The sequence below is a fragment of the Sparus aurata genome, chromosome 23 (genome assembly GCF_900880675.1).
Source record: "Sparus aurata chromosome 23, fSpaAur1.1, whole genome shotgun sequence".
Lineage (NCBI taxonomy): Eukaryota > Metazoa > Chordata > Actinopteri > Spariformes > Sparidae > Sparus > Sparus aurata.
In genome coordinates this window covers 18,953,973-18,979,293 of record NC_044209.1, presented here as the reverse complement: position 1 = coordinate 18,979,293, position 25,321 = coordinate 18,953,973, and the positions used below count along the sequence as shown (strand labels likewise).

The following is a 25,321-nucleotide window of genomic DNA, read 5'->3' as shown; positions in this document are numbered from 1 at the left end:
CTTTTTAAGGATAATGGTTGTAAAACAGGTGTGGTTATGCGAGACTAGAGAAATGGAAGCAGCTCCGGCTCTTTTGGAGGATTAACACTGCATCAACTCAGCCAAACATGAGATAGATAGCGATACGTTAGCATCCAAAAGGTCATGTAGGAGCAAAAACATTTTTCATTTTATTTGATACTTTATCATGCTAATACCTCCCTGCAATACCCGACAATGCTGCTGCCTGTCCGCTATGGTTGGTAAAGATACTAAGTCAGGACTAGTACATGAAGCCTACAGTAGCTTTAGCCTGAACCTTTTAGCACGTACATGTAGCCACTGAACGCATATTTAAAACCTGTTTACAGTGAAATGAATCCACTTGAAACATTATGTATAAAGTCAGGCTGAAATATTTCAACCCACTCACGGGTTTTTAACATTAGCTTTTGCTTACGCTTGCTAGCTTGCTAGATAATTCCGCCGAAAAAAAAAACAAAAACTGAGGGTCATTTTCTAGGAATGAGAAGCTTGCTTTCGCATATCTAAGGACATTTTACAGGTATCTAATATGAATCAGCTGGAAACATTATAAAGTCAGACCAGAAAATTTTTTTCAACCAACGTTCATGTTTTTTTTTTTTTAAGTTAGCTTTAGCTCACGCGAGCTGATAAATTCCGCTTGTGACAGCTGTTACTGCAGTTGACAGAAATCTATGGGCATCATGGGGGAATGATACGCCTGCTCTTGTTTAATTATGAGATCAAATAACTGCAAAAAAGTATTAAATCTGCCACTGTTTTAATTGTAATCTGCCAGTTTGCCTTGCCACACTGGAATAGCTGAAGGATTTAAAAACCTGCCTCCCTCATAACCTGCAATTCACTGTCTTGTATGGGTATCTGAGAGGACAGAGACAATGGGGAGCGACAGAAGAAACTGACTTATTCACTCCTAAAACATATTAAAAACGTGACATACAGACACGGAAGCCAGGTGCTGCTTTATGAGAGAGCCGGTATCTCAAAACCTCCTCACACTCTTTCTCTTTAATGTAATCCGGGCTTGTAAAATGACTTCTGCTTATGAATTCTGAATAAAGATGGCTATACATAAATAAGAGCCCTATTCATTGAGACTGCTACGTTGACATATTTTCACCTCAAATTTATGGAGAGCGGCATGTGTCGGTGAGCTGACAGATAATGGCAAATCAGGATCTCAGCACTTTTTCTAACAGAAACTTTTTCCTTATTTAATGAATCTGCTGGCCTCTGAACTTGGGGATGCACATACTGTTGAAGGGAACTGTATTTTATTTTATTTATTTAGCCTTTTTTCTAGGAAGGCCCACTCTCTGCACTCTCTTTCATACATAAAACACAGCACGGTCCTGAAACCGAACCCCCTTTTGTCTCACAAATAGATGTACTTTGTATATCTGTTTTGACAGAATATGTGAGCACGTCTTTCTCACACAGACACACCACTCACAGCAGCATGTTCGGCCCTGGAAGCAATGCTTTTAAGGTGGCAGCGTAGAAAGGTGTTGTTCTCTTTACACGGAAACTGCGGGTAGAATAAACCTGGCGGTGTTATTGCGAACCTGTGTTTCTTTCTCAGGAATGTCCTAGAAAGATGCCATCACTGAGTCCCACTGGTGAATAAAAGATCTGCGCAGCAAGAGACAAAACTGCCCTGTAAAAATAAATCATGAAGTATCTGCATTATTAAAATTATGACTGTGATTTTACAGTAAATCACTAGCTGATAATTGCAGTGAATTCACAGTATACTGTGATTGTTTTACAGTAATGAAAGACCTAGTAACATATTGTGTTTCCATAGTAACCCACAACCATTTTACTGTGAAAAATAGTATTGTGATGTAAAATTACATCCTGTAACAGGAATCTGCAGTTACATAGTTATATTACAGCAATGTACTCCCTGAAAAACCAGCATCGTCCAGCACCAAAACACAACCTATGCTGGTCACCAACAAGACCACTCTTATGTTAACCCACCCATATTGCTTGTCAGCATGCTAGCCCTTCAGCCTAGTTAGCATGTGTACCTTCTTGGATGACTTGTAGGCCTGTTAGCCTGTTGTTAGTAGGTGAGCATGTTAGCATGTATTCCTTTGTTGGACTACTTGTAGGCCTTTAAGCCTGTTGTTAGCATTTCAGCATTTTAGCATGTTAGCCTGTTGTTAGCATGTGTACCTTGTTGGACCACTTGTAGGCATGTTAGCCTGTTGTTAGCATGTTAGACTCGTAGCATGTTGTTAGCTTTTTGGCATGTTAGCATCTGTTTCGCTCATTCACTGGATGGGGCTTAATCCTAAATACAGTATTTCCATTGTAGTGTATCACTTTTTACTAAACTTTATCAAGCTCTGTCTTATACTTGTATAATTGGCAGGGAGAGTTTTCTGACTCTATTAATCCACTTACACGCACACACACTGATGTCGACATTGGAGTTTGTCGGGCATTTGAGGGCCAGTTTCTGATATCTTTGGACTGTGACTCCCAGTTGTCGATTACAGCGTGTTATCACAATTTTACAACGGCAGGCAGAGGCTGTGGTTTTAGCAGAGCACACAGGGTTTTATGTCTGACAACTCAGCTTTTATTTTTTATGGCTGTATAAAGGCTGATGTATGAAGGCTGGTGCCAATATTCTGTGGTGATATTATTCAGTGTCGGGAAAAAAATAGGGCCATTGTCGAGCCTGTTTCTGAAAGTATATCTTCATTACGTGTCTTTGTTTAATCGGTTCTCGCTGAGATAGAAAACACACTTAGTAATATAATGCTTTGGATATGGCATGGATTTGCTTCAAAGTGATTGTGAAATCCTTCCATAGTATCTGAATCCCTCTTCCGTGACACCCTTTATCTGACATTGGAATTCGAGAGATCGTGTCTGACAAACGATCCCAAAAGTTACAATCCGACCGGCGAGGCAACTTTACATAGCAAATGGCTGGAGGTGAGAAAGTAGGCACTGGGCAAGATTTGAAATTGTATCTCATACTTCACACAACTACAACTGAGTGCAACACCGTGAATACCTGGCTGGTGTTTGGCACCACCTTCGTAACACATATCAAGACGTTTACACGACCACACACCTTGTACACACTAGTTATACTCATGCATACCCTGTATTCTCAAAAAGAACAAGTTCGTATGACATGTTGGCCAACCACTCCGAAAGGCAAAACCTGCTTTGAGCTGCTTTGACAGGATTAAAAGCCGGCTGTGACACAGACGGTTGAGATGCACTGAACCATTAAATAATGGGGATACCAACCCACAGTTTCAACCTCTCCTGGGTGGCATTCAGAGTGTTGTAGTCATGTACGCATAAAAAAAAGTGACAGAAATATTTGTGCAAACGCTGAAGAGAGCTTGAGAACGAAGTCGAAACCCTTCTTACTTTAATACCTCCGCACACCCAACCAGTCGCTTTGTGAAGCGGGTGACAGTGTTGGATTTCTGGTTTCGGAAAGTCGCAGAAATCATAACTAACAGCCCCCACAAGTGTCTGCTGTCTGAAAGGAACCCCTCTGGAAGATCTCCAGTCATTCAGCTATCTGACAAGCACTTTTGTGGAGTAGAGCGGCACCTTAAGCTCCACAACTCCAACACACACCCTATCTTAATGTAAGCCTTATTCTAAACAGTTGCAAACATTTCCACAATCTCAATTCATGTGTGAATCATCTGAATTCTGGACTACGAATCTTCACCCGACATTCGATCGGCCTGGTGGGGAGCAGATATAGATTGACTTTGTATTTTTTGGGTGAATGTATTGGCCCACAGTGGCACTGAGACTTAAATATAAGTATCCATATACACAATCCCATATGTCCTTTGTCCCCAGGGTCAGTCTGTGGGGTCACAAGATGATGAGAGGAGTGAGAATGAAAATGTTTGATTGGACACAGCTACGTTTCGAGGGTGAAAAGTAATCACACTCTTCACTCGACGTCAACTTACTAGTTTGTCCAGAGCCGTTGGTCGCATCTCGTTGGTTCGTCATCAGTAAACAGAGCAAGTTGTTGCGGACGTCATCATGGTAGCGAGAAAACTTGTCGTGCGATAACAGTTGAAAGAAAAAAACATTCAGAACAAAACAAGAACAAAACCAAAATGACTGAAAGCTCAAATGAAAACAACCTGAGACTAAAAAACTAAAACTAAGTAACTTATTTGATTGAATAACCCGAGATGCTTCATTTTAAAAAGGACCAGAAGCCAAAAAGAGCTGTGATTGACTCCTCTGTTCTACAGCCATCCATAAAAAGGAAACAGCTCAACAGACACGATGATGCGACAGACAGACAAGTGTTAGTGCTGACAAACTCACAAACAAGGTGTTATAAGGGGAAGGTGTGTTAGAGACACGCAGTGAAACATGGCGATTTGTTCCCCCTAGGGTTCGTATTTTATTCATCAGGACTTGATGCATCCAAGTATAGGATCATTCGGTTTTGGCACCTTTTAAGATTTCATTTTTCAATTTGAACAACGCATTAAAAATCAAAAAAAAAAAAAAAAAAAAAGAAATGACTAAGGCTGTGTGAGTTTTAAAAATAAAATACATACATACATATATTTATATATTTATAAAGAAATCAACCAAACCCATTTTTAAAAAAGCAGTTTTTTGTTCAATGTAGATTGTTTGGTTTGTCTCACAAAAGCAATAAGATAAAATGAACTAAATAAAAAAAAAGAAAGAAAAAACATAAGAAAAATACACATGAAAACATTAATACTTTAAACTTTTTAGCGTCTTTGCTTTTTTTTTTCCCCTTATAATTATTAACCTTTAAAACTTAAGTTTCTCAAGAGCAGATTTGCTGTAATTTTTATAGCATGCATTTAATTCCTGAAATTGTGAGTCACTTAGCTTCTCTTGTACTATTTCATATTTAACTTTTTGTTTTTATTTTTGTGTTTGGCGTCCTCTTCTTTTCCTTCCCCTCTGCTCCTTCCTTTTTGTTATTTTGTAAGAAGTCGTGTTTGGAGTCTTTGCTTTTGTGAACTTTGACCCCCTTGTGTTGTTGGCTCTTTTCTGGTCAGGGGGGTTCAAACTCTCCCGTTACGACCCCCACCAAAAAAAAGAAAGCGAACAGGGACTGAGAAAAAGACGAGAAGGTTCTGTTAAAAGAATAGATATTATTCTACTGTTGTCTGTCTGCGTCTGCCTAAAAGACCTTCTCGTGTTCTCGACCTTCGAATGAACAGATACTAAAAGAGTCTTTTCTCGTCTTACCAACAGCACTTGGTTTAGTTAACTTGTTTTTTTTTCTTTTTTGCTTCGGTAAAGTCTGTAACTCTTGATTATTAACGTAATAATTTATTTATAAAAGTAATACATATATATAGTACCTTTGTTAGAGATTACAGATTGGGCTAATTCTTACTGAATCCCAAACTGTAACAATTCACAGTTTTAATGCAAAAAATGAACAAATGAGTCAATAAATAAAAGAGGTGTATGTCTGAGCGGCGGGCTGGCTTGAAGGGGGAGCTTGACCTGTTGCTCCAACCAAACATGTGGGGCAAAACTGTCAAACCAAAGGGCTATGAAATCATGAAATCTTTGTCTCATAAAACGCCCCGGCCCTCCCACCATCCCCTTTTCAGTGTCCCGAACCTCACAAACAAACTCCTGCCCACAAGATGACAGAACTCCCTTTCTCGGTACAACCTGGCCCACTCTCGCTGCTCTGCCATTCAAATCCAGGAACACAGCAGACTTGTTGAAACTCTCTCAACAATGGTAATGGAAAAGTCATGCAGCTGAACAAAAAGAACAAATGTCTATAAACATTGAAATCCATCGTCTCCCGGGGCGTACTGCACCCACAGGGGTTCCCGTGTCTCCTGGTCTCCGCCGGGCCGGCCTGGCTTGTGTCGACTCCCTCATACCGGCGTGGTGCGGCGGTTCGCTGTGTTGGTGTGGCTCGAGTCTTTCAGGTCCTTCTGGATGCAGTTGTGGACTTGCAGGAAGTTGTGGTCCCTCTCAGAGTTGTAGGTGGCGGTGGGCGTGCCGGAGGACTTGAGCGTGTCCCGGGGCAGCGTGTACATGGAGATCTCCGTGGATGGCAGCGCGCTGAAGCCCTTGAGGCCCACCGGCGAGGTGTCGCGGGAATGTGATGGGTCTGTGGAGCGGGAGGAGGAGCGCGAGCGACGCCTGTAGCGGTAGCGGTAGCTGGGGATCCGCGTTATGGCCGAGCCTTGGAGGTAGTCGGCCGCGCGCGCCCCTATTCGCAGCTGTCGATGGCGGTCGATGAACATGTGCACTGCTAAGACGCCCACCATCTCAGCCATGATGAAGGAGAGGGCGCCGAAGTAGAAGGACCAGCCGTATGAGTAGCTGTTCTTCTTCGAGTCGCTTTTTGAAGGGTCCCCCGCGTTGGCTGATATGTACACGATGATCCCGATGATGTTACTCAGGCCTGGAGGACGGGTGCCACGCATCAGTTGAGGAGTGGGGTTCACGGGGAAAAGGACAAAGACAAGAAGAAAAGAAGATAGAAAGTATCAGTCAGGATGAGCTCATAGACCGAGTTATACTTGGTGTATGCTTTACTTAACATGCGGTATCATACTCAATATGTTTAGAGCGCTGATTCATGCACTGTACACAGTGTGCTAATCCTGTCTGACTCTCCATCCAACATGACTGATCGCACACTCCCAATCTCTGCCCCTTGCAGCAAGAAACAAGGCTGCTTCAGGTCTTGACGCAGATCACTCGAGACAGAGTATAACATGGAGCTGTGTGCCGCATTAGAGCCCATCATACATCTCCACATTGTTAGTTTAGTCACACACGGAGAAATGTTTGACATGCTGTATCTGGGAAGATGGATCACAGGAAAAGTGTGTCAGGGACACCATATTTTTAGAGACGAGTCCCAATGGGTGGCTTTTAGCCCAGCAACAGGATCAAGAGAAAGGAGGACAGAAGACGGTAGAATAAAAGAAGAGAGACTTGTGGCTGCAAGAGCAAGAGACCAGCGCAGACCACATGGCCTTTTTAATTCGATGCGGTGGTATAATGTTAATAAAGAAAAAAGGGATAGTTGAAATTGAATTTGCCAAATCATCTGTATTCGTATCCGGTTTATACAGTGAGTGAGTGAGTGAGGTGTGGGGAGTCAGGATGTGTTAATTTACGCCTCAAAATGATATAAGTTGAACAGAAGTTGCTATATTTATTATCTATTAGAAAAGTGTTTACAGAAGAGCCTCAGAGTTGAGCTTCGGAACAATTTCTTTTTTTGATCGCAGGAGAAAGATATTTATAAACTTCGGTCAGCTATCCAAAATCAGACTTTTCCTCACCACGAGCATGGACATGGACACATTACCAGTATGATACTGGTACATTATCTGTATCGGATACTTTTCAGCCGAGTACTAGCTCAACCTTAGTTACTTTAGGACAGCTAACAGCTGGGCTGAGTATTTACCAGACATGTATGAATTAAATTTCAACTGTTATTACTAGGATTCTATAGACATCCAGATAAGCATCCGTGACCTTGACTCTTGTGAAAATAGCAAAAATTCCTTGAAAGCCAAGGAATGAATATGTAACATATAAGCTTAATATATTTTGGTGGTGATTTTGTAAGCCTTTTATTCATGAACCAGAGAAGCAGCTGCAGGAGGCAATAACGGAGTTCAGCGACTGTGATATGTCACCGCTCGATAAAAACTCACCTGCAGACACAAAGAAGATCCCTGCGCTGAGAATGATGTTGTGGCGTGACTTGTAGAACTCACTGGCAGCTATACACAGGCCTCCCATGAAAAGCAGGATGACACTGAGGATGGGGAAGATGCTGGAGGCTCGTACCGCACCTGGAAATCAGCAGAGGACAGCGGCGAAAAAAGAGAGAGAAAAGACAGAGGGAAGGAGGCGATGGAGGGGGGGGGGGGGGACGGGATGTGATTCGGTGTTCACGCGGAGAGGAGAAAAAAGCCAAAGGGGAATCAAAATGAAAGAGGGGGGAAATGGCAGCGGCGAGCGCGGGGATGAAAGAAGTGATGAGCATGTAAAGTAGAGGGAGCGAGAAACAAAGAGAGGAAAGCACATTAGAATCCATTTCAGCATCTGCTCCTTGTGTGTGAGCACATCCTAATCAACACCCCATCAGGCCTGTGAAAGACTCCATCAACACCGTCTAGTGAGAGTGTATCCCCACAGTGAGCCTGTTACCCAACCTTATGTAATCACACCGCTTGACTCTCCCTCCCTCTCTCTCTCTCTCTCTCTCTCCGCACTCTTCTCCGCAGACCACAGAGCTAACGGGCTGCTTTATGTGGCATCATGTGAATGGCAGTCAACAAAAAGTGCTACGGGGCTCTGGCATGTATATGAGCCAGGCCGCAGTGCAGAGGGATGTAGCCCGCGTCCTTGAAAAGAAAACAGCGTCCTTGCAGCTAATTATCAAGAAGCAAAAACTGGAAAACTGGATGAGGGATATGATGTTACTTTTGAGGTCGAACCAGGGTCGGAAAAAAAAAAAAAAAAAAAGAAGCTGCGTTACACCCTTAATTGTCAGGTTATATTAGAGTCATATTGGAGTTCGAGCAGCAGACAGTTGTTTGAGTCATGCAGGGGAAACAATGAGAAAAGCTTCCTAACCTGTCCTTTCCCCCCCGTCACCTCCTGCCATCCTTTCGCCTTTCACACTTTACCTCCCTCTCTCTCCTGTTTAACATGCACACTTAAACTTTCATCAGGCTGGTTAAATTTTTCACCACTTCACCTCATCTCCCCACGTGGCTGCCGCCTCAGCACTTTCCCAGCTTCTCCCCAAAGTGCTGACGCCAGGCTGGGTGGCTCTGTGCTGAACCCGGCCGCCTGCACCTCCACAGGGACCCGCTGGGGCTCCCGGCGGCCCATCTGCCTGCATACCTGCTGCCATTCATCGTTCCCTTCCCCCCCATACACCCTCCTCTCTACCAGGGATCCATTTAACCGCTAACCCCCACACACCCTGAGGCTTTGTGGCGCCCGGCGGGCTTGATGGGAAAGCCAACCTTAACCCACCGGCTGATAGGCAGCACTCAGCAGCTGCAGTGGAGGAAAGTGCCAAGCGGTGGCCACGGCTGGCTGGATACTCATCGCTCATCCTCCGCTGGGCTCTCAACAGTAAATACAGCAGGACCGGTGCCTGATCAGGCTGTGTGTGCGGATTCTGTGCTGTGATTATGCACGAAACCATACAGACTGTTTACAAAATAATCCTTCTAAAGTCGTCAAGTCTCCAGAGCACCACACCCAAATCTGTTGAAACAGGCCGTGTAAAGTTCATCCCATACAACAGCACAAGTCACGATCGGTAACACTTAACAATGAGGGGCACAAAATGATTTACTAGGGAACTGATTAGTAATTAACTGCTAGTTAACTTATCAATTAACTCCAAATCCATCTTTACGGAGTAGGCATCATTACCTGCCCATTGGCTAATGGTTAGTTCCTCATTAGTTCCTCAATTGTTCCACTGATTGGCTGAACCCACTGTCCTTGAAATACCATACATATATTATAAAACACAATATCTTGTAGTGTACAAAGCTGTTGGATAATCAGAAAAGTTTGATAATTTATATTTTTTAAGTTATGAGCAAAAAGCAGTTACTTTAATATAGCAATTTCATGGGGAGGTAGAGCGGGTCGTCCACTAATCACAGGGTTAGTGGTTTAATCCTTCTGTCCACTCGTCAAAGTGTCCTTGAGTAGGACACTGAACCCTGAATTGTTTCCGATATGAATGCATTGCATCATAGCTCCGCCGCCGTCGGTATGTGTGTGTGTGTGTGTGTGTGTGTGTGTGTGATGAATGGGTGGCAAATTGTAAAGCGCTTTATCCGTTAAGGAAGAAAAAGCATTACACAAGCACAGCGCATTTGTCATTCATCGCCATCAACAAATTGTTAAACAACTCGGTGGCCTGGTCAAGCTTTGAGGAGCAGCAGCTTTCATGCCAGTCTATAATATGCCCTTTAAATACAAGCCGCTGCCGCCTTGCTGACATGTGACTTATGAGAGTGACAACAAGAACGAGGGATTTATAGTGACGCAGGTAAGAAATAAGAAGTCAACGTGAGATTTTTCTGAAATTCTATGATTATTGGTCCTTGAAGGAAAGACACCAAGACGCCTTTGGAAGTTACAGTGTTTTCCTATAATCTGTGCTGTTTCGGAGGCATTCATAGCGTTAAGGCAGCAGTGATGGAAAAAACAGACATAGGCCTACATGAAGGCGACAGAAACCCTCCTCCCACTGACAGAGCACAGGAGGCGACACAGTATGTTCACAGGTTTTATATTCTGTGTGAAAGGTTCATGTGTGGATGACGGATCTGGCTTTTTTGGGGGTTATGTGAAATCATCTCAAGGACATTTTGTTGGTTTAGAGTGAATATTTCAACAACTACCTGCCAGATTGCCCTGAAATTTAATATGGGTATTTGTGGTCTCCAGAGGCTGAATACTAATGATTTCTAGTGACCCGCTGACCTTTCTGCCTCCGCCACACTCAGGCCGAAACCTTTCACTCGTACGCTTGTATCAAAATCTAACGGGCAGATTGGCAGGAAATCTACCAAGCGCTTCGTGATTCATGCAGAACTGCACACAAGATATTTATTTTTTTAATTGGCAGGCTGCCATGATATTTGGTGAGCACTTTATTGGATACAAACATTACATTTTTTATCCCAAAGCACTGGTGAGGGTCATTACAAATAAATATGTTCATGCTATCTAACACTTTAAAGCAAGCTGCCGGGGCCGCTTGTTCATGGAAGAAAAAAAATGATTAATACATACACATCCTGCAGTGCAAATCAATCCTCACTGTTTTATGTGACTTGTGGTTTCCACAGTAAAAGATCTGTTGTGTCTCATGAATGCAGGCTGGTTTCTGTTTAAATTAAGTTCATGATGTTCATACACTGTAGCTCAAGAGTCAATTAAATATGATGTATTTGTCCTGTAAACCTGTATTTTGATTGAATTGCTTAGCAATAATTATTCAATTTTTAAATTATGTAACTATTGATTTTTGGGGGGGGGGTTGATTTAGTTCTTTTTTTATATATAAACTTAAAATTTGCCAGTTTTTTTCAAATGTATTATTAAATTAATTAATTAAAATAATCTTTTATACATTCCCATTTTATTGTCCATTTTAATATGAATCAAATTGAATGCTTTATAACAATTACCATGACCTTTTTACCTTAGCATTGCTAAAATCTGACAAAGTGACTTTACTTGAAAAACTATGAGGAAACTGATTACCTGAAAATTACCAAGTAAAGTAGTAACTCATTTTAGGTTGTTAAAACTTTTTATCTTAAATTGAATAGTCTGCTTTACTTGGTTATTCTGAGGTAATCAGTTTCCTGACTGAAGTAAAGTCAAATTTGAGAAGACATTGTATTTTCTCCATATTTTCTTCATCATTTTTTATGTATAAAACCATCTAACTGACACTCTGATCAGAACACTGAAGCTTTTTGTGTTACACTGATTGGATGGTAATGACTGCAGCTGTTGAGCCGCAGCTTAAGAACATTTTGCATCGCTAGCGAGCACCTTTATGGATGTGTTTTTGATCCTACCCTGTAATGTCTCTGCTCCCTGTCCCACCCGTATCCATCAAGTCATCATTCAACATCATGATGTGCTTATCACTTTCTTTAACCTTGCCTGAAAGAGCCCAGAGAAGAAGACTTTAATGCCGTTATTCACCTGCGGCCATTTTTCTTTCTGTCTCTGTCTGCTGCGCACCGCCATCTCACCGTCTTTGTCACCCAGCGAACGTCCCCCCGTCTCATCTTTTCTGTCCCTCCATTTTCTCTCTCACTTAATTCCCACTCAGTCAAAGCACAGGACCATTTGAAAGATAAAGTGTCGTCTCGCCCTCCCCCCCTTGTCTTTCTCCTTTTCTCCCCCTACTCTCCCACTTGTCTCCTTGTGCAACCAGAGGGGATTGTGGGGTTTAAGGTTACCGGTGAGGTGGGTTGATTAAATATTAAGTTGTCCCGAGTGTTGACCCTGCTCCTCTGTCCCGCTCTAAATGCATCGCTCTTCCTAAAATTCCCCCTCCATCTCATGCCTCCGTCCCTCTATCCTGTTAACCCTGAAGATATTGACACGGCCGTTCACAGCACATTACCTGGGAGAGGCCACCAGGGCTCTTTTTCATCCATCAGCTTCATTTGCAGAGACAAAAGAGGGATAGAGGGGCCAGCCAAATGTATTGATTGTTGACAGTGGGGCTGTTTAATAGTGCAAGATCTCAAGGTGACACGAAAAGTTCAAGAAACCTCAGAGAGGCTCCGTTGCAGAAAGAAAAAGGTAAAAACAGGTCAGACACCACAAGGATTTTGCAGATATAAGCGTCTCTGCTTTCAGCGTTTTAAGCTTTAATAAAGTGATGTTGCCTTTTTCATTTCATGGATACTGTTTTATTCACAAAGTCCGATCCCATTTAGCCAAAAAATATAATTGAGAACTTGTTAAATAGTCAATTTTGGTCCAAACTAACAGATGCATGTTTTAGTTTCTAAAGCTGTTGCTAAGCCTTTACAATTTCACACCGCCTATGTGACTCTGATCAGCACTGCTGTGCTGAACACTCTGTTTCACGTAGATGCAAATGCACATAAAGATTTTAATGTAATCTTTACACTGAATGCCTATTTGTGAAATGTAACAAATGCATTAAGGTTGAGTCAGTCTTTCTTAATGTAGACACGTTATCTAAAGATCTATACTAGGGCTGTCAAACGATTAATTTTTTTAATCGCGATTAATCGCATTTTGTCCATAGTTAACTTGCGATTAATCGCAAATTAATCGCAATTTTTTTGGCACATTTTTTCTGTTCTAAATGTACCTTAATGTATTTTTTTCATGTTCTTGATACTTTTAACAACATAAGAAAGGGTTAGAGTTAGGGTTAGGCAAATATGCTTGCTTTATGAAAATGTTTATTCAACACGAACCATCTGGCAGTGTTTTGAAAGTGAATTTGCCGTTCATAAGTCCTTTCTCCATTTCCTTTCGGTTTTCAGTCCACCATGTTTTTCCCGAACTGCCAACCCTGCTTCTTCTCCTTCTGATTCCCTTTCTTATTCTTCTGCCACCCTATGGATCAAGACTACAGGTGCCACCACCGTAAATCATACAATGCGCGTTTCTTTTTTCTTTTAATACTGAGCGTTAATCGCGAGTTAAAAAAATTAATGGTATTAAGAGGATGTTGCGCTTTGACAGCCCTAATCTATACTCAAACCTCTGCGACACCGAGGATAAGCACTCAAGGCACACCTTAGGGTGACGATCAGACTTCGAGACTTGATGTCAGACAAATGTTGGAAATGATTTATGTCAAAATGTAAGTTTATCTGAAAAGCTTAAGTTGCTTGTGCTGCTTGCCTTGATTTACGGGTTTTTTTGCACTTCTGTAACTCGGAAATGTTGGTTCTTTCAAGTCCGACTGCGGAACATTTGTGGCATCTTCGGCCCTCATTTCCTGTCATGTGTTTGTTGTCTATAATAAAGGCCAATGTACTGGCCAACAGAGGGGATGAGTTCCAACCAAACTGCTGGAATAAATGTTGGCAAGGTGCGTTTCTGCAAACCACAGTTATTTCTTTAGGTTCAATTTTACATTTGAAATGCTGTGCTTGTGCTCTGGTTGACCACTTGATTAGGGTTAGAAAGAGATCATGTTTTGGCTACAAGTACGACAAACACAGCTGGAAATTGTCCAGAGGTCATCTTAAAAATGCTCAGTGTTGTCACACTTACAAATGCTGAAACACAGCCCTGAACAGCCGTCACTGGCTTGCTAGTCTTCTTGCCTGTCGCTCCACCACCATCTCCCCCGCCTCCGGATACTAAATTCAGGTCATTAACATGTATGCGAATATGACATAACACAGTTTGTAGAAATGTCAGTGCGGCACGTACAAATGTGAACATATCAGCGGTTTGCAAACGTTAACAAATGAAAAATATAATATCCAACCTGCATTAAAATCTTATTATTATTGCATGTTTTGTTTTTGTTATTCATATGCTGTCCTAGAAACTTTTCCTCCCACAATCCCAGGATCTGCCTTGAAAAGCCTACATTCAAAGCCTTCTTCAAACCACATTTTATCCACAGATACAAGAACTCTGCAAGAGCCGGTCTCCACAGAGCAAACGCCTCAGGTTTGGAGAGCCTCTGACAAGTCTTGATGGAGCTTGTGATGTCGGAGCTTTCCAGGGCAAGAAAATCCAGCTCATTTACATGACTTCGAGGATCGGCTGGCCCGCAGTGCTCCTCCCAGCCCTGCGCATTCTCCATATTAACATCCATGTTTAGCTGCACGCTGAAAAGTGCAGTGACCTTCACAGTGACCTCCCAGCATGCACTGTGCCTTCCCTAGGATCAGGCTCCAGTTCGCTGCCCCTGGGTTTGGCTGACCATGCTCTACCTCGGAAGAAAAGGCTGAAAGTCCCCGCAGATTTTTCATGTCAGGATGCACTCTGTTCTCCTGCGTAATACTGAGTGTGTCAGTGCTCAGATAGCCGTGTCTCCGAGCAGTTTGTTGCCTGCAGTGAGCGCCGGTGACGGGAATTGTTGGAGGAAACAGGACAATAACTATGCCCCAAGGCAGTGAGGCTGCCACCTATTTCAGACATTTCCTCCCCCCACATTCTGGAGATTTCACATCTTCACATTTCCATCTTTTAAGGATCGGCTGAGCCCCTGTCAGAGTTTTGTATCCTGCCTGGAGGGATGTTTAAGCACAGCAGCACCCCGGGGGGAGGCAGGCAGAGAGACTGACAAGCTGACAGATAGACAGGGACTAGTCTCTGCAGTGCATGGGTTAGTGCAGAAACAAAAGGACGGGCCCATGATACACCACGTTTACCAGTCCTGCACAGGGTGAGACGGATTTATTGATTTGTTGATATACTGAGCTGATGTTGACCTTCTATTAAACCAACGCTACTGGCTAATAATGTCAGCCACCTCTGCCTTATTGACGGTTTCTTACTGAGCTGACATGTACAAAAAATTTCATTATTATTATTTTACTTTACTTATTTTGGCATCTCATGGCGACAGACATGCTGAAACAAATGCAAGATAATGCCAATTTACAGATAAATAATAAAAAACTAATAAAAAGTCTTTCAAAACTAGTGTGTGGCAATTTGTATACATTTTGTAAAAGACTGAATTACCAACAAAGAGCAACTGTGATACTCTATGAATGGTGATTATCCAGTCAGGAAGATGTGCTTTTTGTGCTTGGAATTAATTAATAAATGTAGGACTTTTGTGTGTCTCTGTTATTTTTTCAAATTTCTGTTAGATCTTTGCTTTGCACACCGCTAGAATAAAAAATATATTAATCAGACCCAGTTTTGTAAAGCTAAAACATTTAGCCAGTGGTGGAAAAATATTCACACCTTCCTTAATTACCTTCCCTAATTAACATGCATTCCAATTCCCCCTTAAATAACCAACATGAAGTAAATTGCAAATAAATTGTACCTTTAGATTTTTAACACTAATGCATCAACACATTTTGCTGTTGTTGCTGGCTCAGGTGGAGCTTTAACTACTTTACATAAATAACTATGCCTGTTACTTAAAAAGACTGAATTACTATCGTCATCACGTCATCATTTTCTCAAACTGAACAAAAACACCTGCTCTAGCCTGCTCATTCCCTTTACCGTTTGCTGTACTTACAACTTGACAGCGTACAGAAAAGTGGACGGCCCGCGAACGGACATTAGAGTGCTGCTAAAAGTCCTGTGGCGACTCTTCTGTGTGGTGAAACCACTGTCAGTCTCAGGCTACTGAAAAACAATGACCCCGTCCAAATGAAAGCTTTGACCTCCACGCTAATAGCTAATGACAGCGGCAGCGTCTTGTGTTTCTGAAGCCCTCGCCTCGGCCCTCATGAAAGGATGCTCTAGGGAGCCCTGTGATTAGCACTGAGGTCGCTGTTTTGATTTGGGTCGAGGTCACGATCACAGGGTGCGGCACATCTTCAGTTTCTTCCCCAACGAAACCCACATTCATGTGACACCCAGTTAAGTCTGAGCTCAGGACTCTTTGACAGTCTTTGGCAATAACGTTTGATCACACAGCACACTGTGTTTTAACATGTTTTTGAATGGTAACTCCGGCCAGACTTGCTTTGGATGGCAGATGGAACATTAAACATGACTCTGACAGTCTAAGGGTTACTTTTACGCAAATAATTAACCTACATTTGATTAATTAGTATTAGTATTTATGATACAGTGACTACTAAAACAATTTGGATAGCTATAGCTGCTGCTCCTCTATCTTTAGATGCTTTTTTTGTTTTTCTGGGTGATGTAGCCTAGCTGTAGCCTCGGTATGCTGCAATCCACCAAAATGCACTTGAATACTATTAAAGAATATTAAAAAGTTAGCCAGAGACAGAACCAATTTGCGGGGAGATCAAACGTTAGCATTAGCTGAAGCTAGCTAGCCCACCTAGCCATCATAAAATCCAGAAGCAACAGTTATTAATTCACGGTTGCCAGCTAAAAATAATGAACCCTGTGAGAAATCTAAATCCATTCTTTCAAAACTGAACGTGAATTTGATGATATATTTTCCACTGTTATGATCAGCTAGATCCAACTTTATTTACACAGCTTTTCACCTGTTGAACAGGACTCATCTACATTTGCATACAGCGAGATACATTTTTAGTATAAATAAAAGGAAGTTGCACGAAACTTTTGTAAGTTCTATTCAGACGAGACGGAATCATCCAAGGCAAGGAAAAAAAAATAAAAATCACAGCTTTTTCTCAAACACTAACTGATTTCTATTTATACCGCTTGTTATACTGTTTGCCTCGTGATGATTGGCACTTTTCTATTTACCACCACTACCACTTTGCTGTTTTCCTGTCAGTAGCCGCAATGAGAATTGGCACACGAGTTTACACTTCCACAGATGGAGGAAATCTCATCTACTTTGATTTTATTGGGCAAGAGCACTGAATGTCGACACCATTTGGTTTCTCTGATCCTTCACATATATGCAGGCAGGAAGAGGCGACTCAGTTACGCAGATATTTGGAAAGCAATGGGGATGACAGACAGGAAGAGAAAACTTGTGAGAGGTGTCAGAAGATGAATGGGCAATGATTGATAGGCCTTTTTAAAAGGTGTAATTTGTAGGAAATGGCCAGAATTCGAGGGTAGCTCCCCCTCTGAAGGTAAGAGGTTGGGAGTTATTGCAGGAAACGGTGGCTCTGTCAACCAACCTTCCAGCAAACATGGCTGGACACCAAACTGGGACTGAACACAGCCCCTAGGACCAGCAGATGACAGTTTGGAGACAAGCGATCCACAGCAGCTCTGACCAGGACTATGACTCCCGAGACAAAAAGACACAAGACCACGAGAGAGTCGGGTATCAGCAGCGGGCTAAAATGACTGGAGAACTTAAATCGTCTCATATCTGTCATGTACACATGAAGCTACAGGCAGCAGCTGGTTGGCTTAGACTTGAAAAAAACACAACCTGCTGTTTACACAACCGGCTGGTGGTGGCAGCTTCACATTGAACAGATATACATTATATGAGAGGGTTTCCAATCATCTCATCTAACAACTCATACGAAAGTCCCAAACTTGGACTTTTTTCGCTGAAGGATACGTTCGTTCATGTCTGCAGAGTACAGCAGTGTCCAAACAGGCCGTGTCTCGCTCTGCCTGGCCTGTTGGTGGCTGCGCCGGGGCAGGAGCTGTAGTAATGAGCGATGGATGCTGGTTTAGCCCCGCCCTGCTCTGTCCTCCTGCCAGCATGCGTGCCAACCTGCTCACAGAGACACAGGGTGAGAGCGGATACTGTGTGTACTGTATTGATTGGCACGGCTGCAGCTCAGGCTGGTGTCCGAGCGCTGGCACTCTTCAGCGCTGGCTGACAAACAACTTAATGAGACTCAACACCCATGCAGGCCCATGGCTGGGGTTTTCTACAGCAGCTAGTCCTCCTCAGTGCCACTGTGGCTTCACTCACGCAACCTGAGTCGAAACGCCAAAGAATCTGAATATTTAGAGGCATTCAGGCGCTGACTGGCAGTTGCTTTAATTTCCTGGAGCGCCAGGAAATGAACACAGAAGGGAGCCAATCTGAGAAACCTTAAGTTAGATAGATAAATATTATATTCAAAGTTAGGGTGCACCTCTAAAGCTGCTTGTTCTAGCTGTGAAAAACTCACTGAAAATGCACTAATTATGTGACACCAACAGGTTGCACCAGTGATGATTATGTTAATCTAAATATATAAATGTTATAAAGGGGTTGAATATTAATGCGAATTCTAACCCTATATCACATCACTGTAGGGATCTGTTTGCACTTCGACGTCTAAAGGAGACCTATTGCTGTATAGTTTTGTGCTTTCCTCTCTCCAACAGAAAACAGCGCTCCTTAAACGCCTCATCAGTGCTCATACCTAATAAAATATATATTTAATACTATTTCTCTTCCGCTATATTCACGCTGGAAGTGAAGCTAACACAAGCAAAGACACGGTGAATGGCGCTGGCTTAGACGTGTGTGAACTGACCAATCAGAGCAGGCTGGGAATTCCAATTAATCCATGATGAGAGCGTGAAAGGTACCGCCAAGACAGTCACGCTAAAGATAATTAACAATTTATTTTAAGACCCCAAATGATTAGATCATCTTCTCATTTGCTCTGTAGATCCGTGCTCTCTTTTAGAATGAAAAATAAAAAGTCAAGGTCACATTTGGTCCCATTTCTGGCAAACTTTAACTTTTATAATTAGCTGAAATGATGGAAATGCATAAAACACGACAACTGTACGTACCAACACATACACAGTACCTGTGAATAAACGTGCACTCTGTCCTTCTTTACAAAGGCACCCTCCATCCTCTCCCTCTCTCTTTCTCTCTGCCTTTCTTACTTTCTTTCTCCCTCTCTTTCATTGACAGGGTTGAGAGGAAATTAGCATTGGCTCTTAATCAGCCTCCCCCAGCCCAGAATGTGCTGATGTGCAGGACAGGGTCATGCTAATCAGGTGCCTCAGCTCCCAGGCACATTGATTTAATACTACAAACGCTTATTAATCCCCTCCACACCTCCTCCTGCTCCTGTTCCTCAATACTGAGCCCTTGCATCGTCCTCGTCCTGATGAGGAGGCGTGTTGCCCCTCAGCCCCGACTCTCACCCCTCGCAGCCCCCTCGTTACCGCCGGCCCCGGCATCAAACATCCACGACGCCTTTCTCAAAAGCAGTGGGAGTGGCCGGTGACTGCGTTAAAATACACAGCGTGAAAAAATGTGCATAAACAAAGGGAAATTAGCTTTGGTGGCTAAAATCAAAATGTGCGAGAGTGCTTACGCAGCTCTCGGCCTGCTGCATCCGAAAGCTTATGCGTCTTGACAACACACCTCGCGGGCAGAATGCAATTTGACTTGAAATTGATTAGAAAATGAATGCGAGTCTCCCTCGCTGCCGTTTATAAAACAGAACAAGAGTGAGAGCCGAGATGTTCGGGTCTGACATTCAAGACACCTCCGGGAATTCAATGATAAGTCATTTTGCTTTGTGTTTACGCTCGTTTATGTCGTCCTGTTCATTTATTTCTGTGCTTTTCTCTGTTTTTCTTGATCCATTTCTCATTCCCCTTCTCATAACTTCCAATAGATATCGACTCATTTACTTAAAGGGTTTAATAAAATCAGCGGTAGTCCAACTCACAGACAACAAGAGCCACATAGTAAAACTCTTTTAACCATTTAGATACAAATTGTCGATTTATCAATTAGTGATTCAACAGAAAGTCATTTTGGTATTTGTTAATATCTAAGAGATTATTTTGAGCAAAATTAACTTGGTCCAACACAAGTTTTCATCGAGGATCTTTGGGGGCTGAGAAAAAGTGACAAGGAGACGTCTTCTTGAAATGCAGGAAAATGTTGCTGGTGCTGTTGTTTTCTCTTTTTTTCAGCATTCTTTAGACTTTCAGTCATGTTGGAAACATAGTTTACGTGTGTTACCTGTTAAACAATGTAATCTTGACTCTTGGTCACATGTAGGACGCCAACCTTGGTTTCCAGGTGGAAAGTCTAGTGTATGACCCATCATACCACCCTGACCAACCCCAACGAAAAATGTATCCCGCTCCAAGTACCCTTGAGTATCGCTTCAGAAAGTGACACTAGATTCAGGTAACTAACTAAAGTGTCAGTCTTAGAAGTGCAGGGCCGCTGATGGGATGATGACACTTGATCGTAGCTCAACATCTGAGCGTCACTTTTCAAGGGCTTATGGTTAAATGACACAAACCCGTTAAAAGTACACAAACACAACTGTAAAACATAAAACAGGTTTGTTGTCTAGACTTAAACACTTAAAAGGCTTCAAATCATTCATAATCAAGATGTTTTGTTTAATCTCTTCGTAAGCACTTCCATCAGTCTGAATGTAAAGTCGTACGCGGATGATCCCAGCGCGTTCACACAGCAACCGTCAGAGCCCGACGGTGCTCCCGCTGAATACAGCTCTGTCATGTTAACATCACATCACACACACAAAGGCGGGTCAGTGGAACACAGAGCTCCCTCACACTGAAATCACTTCACATGACAGGCCCGCTCAGACAATTAAAGTTCCCTCCACAGAACACATTTCAATTACTGTAATTACCCTCCACTCCACCGCTGATGTCCCAACAGATCACGGCTGAACGTCGGCGTGACAGTGCCGTGCCGGCGCCGAGCACGTCCGACACCAAACACCATCAGCAGGGAAGTCAACGCCACACTGAGCTGCTGTAGCGCAGGTTTCTATCTTTTGGTTACATCAATAGAGTGTGTGGAACTGATTACAAATATCAATTCAAATGTTCACTTGTGTCATTTGTTATCTTAAAGCACACAGCAATCAGACTACATAAGAAATATATAAGACGGTTTGATATGTACAAAATGTATATTGTAGCCTGTCTGTTACAATAAACACACATTTCCAGAGCAACATATTGTACATCAGTTGTCTTTTTCTCCATGTTGTAGCAGCTGGAGCACATTTAGCTTTTGATTGCATTTGGATCAGCTTTTTCTCCAGCTTGCGACACTAACGCCGTTCTCATTTTGATACGTTTTTGCACCAAAAGTGGTCGAAACCCGACGCTCCGCTGCCTTGCATCTGGAGATGAAAAGGATTCATGTTTTCTGTCAGAATTTTCGGCGCTGGTCCAGCTCGCGACCGTCGCATGAAACTGCTTCGGGATGCAGGTGCAGCCGTCTTTTGATGATGCCCCAGTGACAGCCCAGCGCCGCGACTTGTCCTGTGCTTTTTTTCTAATCTTGCTTTAATATGAGGACACACTCTCTCACCTCTGAGTTTTACAAGCTGTGCCGTCTCTATATCCCCCCCCCCCCTGTTAATAAGATATAAAGTTAGAGCGCTAGCACTCACTCGGTCAACCAGGACAAAAGATGATTGGCTTTTAATTTATTGGCTCATGTCTGTGTGCCGTGTGTTTTATGTATCAGTCGATGGGTTTCTTATTTGTTGCTAGAAGTACGGAGGTGCTCAATGTCACCTGCTGAAGCGAGCACGGCTGATAACTTCTTCGACTAGTATAAACACATTATCTACCCTTGTGACAACCCCATCTCAGGTCACGTGATCACATTAAAGCCCTCCGGTAGGGCCCTCCCCCCTCCACTCCCCACACACGCACACCCTTGTAACACAAACCGCTACTAGAGACTCAGCGCTGGTGTTGTTGCCACCCCCTGCGCTGCCCTACAACCCCCTGCGTGTCCTGCCCCAGACCCATTGATTTTATCGGGCGATGCCAGTTCAGGCCAGCGTCCAGTCTGCTGCGTGGCCCCAGGGTGACACGGGCTGTGACAGGCCTGCCCTTCTGTCATCAATGTCAGCGAATACTCTCAGATGGATGCATGCGAGCACCAGAGGCAGAGATCAACACCATCTCGGGGCGTAAACACCCGGGAGAGTTCGTAAGGAAGTTAATCAAGGGTGTGAGAACAGTCCTGTACCTTTTTCTATTATCGCTGACTTCTGTCTTGTTCACATGCTGGAACTACATGCCTTAGGGTGACGATATACTATGTCTGACAGTGTTTGTGTATGCAGCACAACCACACAGGAAAAATATCACATTTTGTTGCATTTGGAGGATTGGAGTCGTGTTCCTGATGATTTAAGCCCAATATTCACTCTCTTTTAGCTCCTTTTTGGGTCTTTACCAACTCCTGGGGGGAAATATTTGGCCCTTTAGCTGCTAAATTCTCCTCTAAGGGCTTGTTCTGCATGCCCAAATCCATTCTTTATTTTTTTTTGGCATATCCAGATCGACCCGGATCCAGACTGCATTTGGAGGTAGTGGAGGTCTCTCAATCGAGACACTCTGGATTTCAAAGTGTCACAACGATGACATCAAATCCAGTGACCGAAGTGCATCAAAGTATGGAGTACAGCAACACAACAGAGAACATGGGGCCGTGGACAGACGCTGAAAGAAATTGTCTGCTGGCACTTTGAGGGAGGTTTCATTGAAAAGACATGATCACCAAATCATCTACAGGCTTAAATAGGCAACCAGGGGATATGACAATGGTCTCATTTTCCACGTCACATAAAGCCAATAGAAAAGTGATTAATACCTTCAAACTGCTTCAAATTGTTACAAAAAACCCCTTTAAAGATCTGATTCGCCTGCGGTCTGAACAAAGTTCACCAGCTCCCCTTGAACTGTGTCTGTCCAGTGCCTGGTGCCGAGCAGGTCGTGTACAGTAGGCTTTTAAGAGCTTTTCGCTCAAAACAGCTGCCTGCTGCGGCCGAAAACGACCCCGTTACAGCGGTGAGAGTGAGCCCAGTTGTGGCGGAGAAAGACAAAAACAACAAGCTGAAAAAAGGCTGAGGGGAGCGATAACTCTCTGTGGGTTTTGTCACTACGAGCGCCCTCTTTCACACCGATGAGTCACGTGACACTTTTGTTCATATGAAAATATTGATCAGAGCTTGCTTTGAATTAATGACGAATTTGCAATCTTAGCATCATTTCCTGTTCACATAACACTAAATATCAATCTCTTGATTGTTTCCAAAAACAGAGCAGTATCAACATCAGAGCGCAGTGCACACTTTAAAGTGCTAGTCTACACTAAGGAACTGGGACACACTGCATGATTGGGGATTGTTTCCAGTGGGCTGCTGGGAAAAACAAAGGGGTTTTTGATGTAAAAAAAAAAACAAAAAAACAAGCAAACACACAGCCTGGAACAGGAGAGAATGTTGTGGCAAGGACTGAGAGAAAACGCCTTGATAAGAACACAACAAAACATTGAATGAATTAGCTGTGATATGATGGCAGACGGAGTAAGAGAATGGATAATGGCTCCTTCATCTTCTGTCAGACCTGCTGCAGGTTTGTTTTAGAACTGAAGCTCTGAAATAAGTAGGACCAAATGATCAACAGAAAAACAACAGCTAGGGATTTTGATAATTCGTTAGTTGTCTTCTCTCAAGCAATAATTGTGGGAAAAAGCATAGTGCTCTCTGGACTTTCTGCCTTTCCCTGTTTTATATCACTGTAGAGTAATTAACTTTGGGATATTTGAAGATGGCACTTTGGTTGCGACGGCCGTTTGTTCACTGCTGTCTGAGATGTTGTCGGGGTTAAAAAAAAAAGGGACCCAAACGCGAGACATGTAAACGCTGGCAGGTGAAAACAAAAACTGTAAAAGAGCGGATTGTCAAAAAACAAAAACAGAAGAAGCAGGCAGGGGAAAGACTGAGGAACAGAGAAGTAGCAAAAATACAAAAACTAAATAAAGTATAAACCAATGAAGTGCTAGGAACACGAGGAACACAAGGAACTCAAGGAACACAGGACTGACACGGGGTCAAAGAACAGATGAAAAAAACGCAGGCGTAAATAGACAGGGACTAATTAACAAATGAAACACAGGTGAACAGGAAGAAAGATGGGAAAAGGACAAATACAGGAAGTGAAAAACAAAACATGACACATGAGAGACCTTCAAAATAAAATAGGAAATGACTAAAGCAAAAACTCAAACCGGGACACATTTCAAACAACTAACAATCGATGGTGGAAATAATAATTGTTGGCAGTCTTCTATGTATTTTATAGCGTTTATTACTTTTATCAATTTGTCTGTTTGGATCACAGATTATTTTTATTCATCGCTTTGTTGACAAAATCTTACAAAAATTGCCCGTCACAGTCTCCCAAACAACAACTTGAATTTATCAAATTGCTTGTTTTGTTTAAAACCTTCAAATATTGAATTCATTCCTCACATAAGTCAGAGAAAAGCAGCCGGAACCAGTTTGCTCGACTTGATGAAACGCCTTTAACGTTTAATAGAATATCAAAATAGTCGGTGTGTTATAGGCGCAGCGATATCCAACATTTCGTGACACAGAAACCTCTGACTAACAGTTAATTTCCAATGCACGCGCCCCTCCTCCCTTCGACGTCTCCCTCTCCGTATCACACTGAATTGATGCCTTTCAGTTTAGTATTAGTCGCTTGCATAACTGGGCGTTTTCTTCCCCTCTTTCTTCTCTCTCAGCTGCTTAACGCCCAGTAGAGCAGTGGATGATGGGAGCTCCGACACGGCATGATCTAAAAACCCACTGGCGCTTTAGTGTGCCTCAGCTGGCTTATATAACCCCGTGTGGATGTGCAAACTGACTTGCTATTGGGAGAGCTGAGGACTCACTGAACAGACACACACACACACACACAGAATCCACTGATATGTTTGTGTGTATTTGTGTGTGTGTCAGCATAAGGACAGCAGATCAGAGTGTGTGTGTGTGTGTGTGTGTGTGATGAAGAAGAAGCGGGGGTGCATGTTTAGGAGAATATAGTCAGATTTGTCTGTTTGCTCGGCAACCAAATATCTCCCTCCTCCTCGCCACGCTGTTTGATGACATCACCGGTGTGTCCCCTTCGATTTTGGACCAGCGAGCTCCCTCCGGTGATGTCATTTCCGCCTGGGCCTTCACCTGAAGTGACATCATTCCTGTTGCATAACCAATCTCCCCCTCCTCTCTCACTCTCTCCTGCATGTGAGAGCAGATGCAGCTTTTCCCCTCGTCTTTGGCCACCCAGAGGCGCCGTGAAACTCCTCATTATGGAAATGCCAGGTGTGTGTCCGTGAAATGGAAATGGG

General features: G+C 43.0%; 1 protein-coding gene across 1 annotated transcript in view; it reads right to left on the bottom strand.

The window, feature by feature from the left end:
• Positions 1 to 4,418: 4,418 nt before the first annotated feature.
• The window catches only part of cacng2a (calcium channel, voltage-dependent, gamma subunit 2a), a 65,847-nt gene continuing 44,944 nt past the window's right edge, over positions 4,419 to 25,321 (bottom strand). The window contains exons 3-4 of the mRNA XM_030407082.1: positions 7,740 to 7,880; positions 4,419 to 6,466 (exon numbers count right to left, since the gene is read on the bottom strand). Coding sequence (XP_030262942.1) covers positions 5,931 to 6,466; positions 7,740 to 7,880 — 677 coding nt within the window. The 3' untranslated portion in view covers positions 4,419 to 5,930. The remainder of the gene's footprint in view (positions 6,467 to 7,739; positions 7,881 to 25,321) is intronic.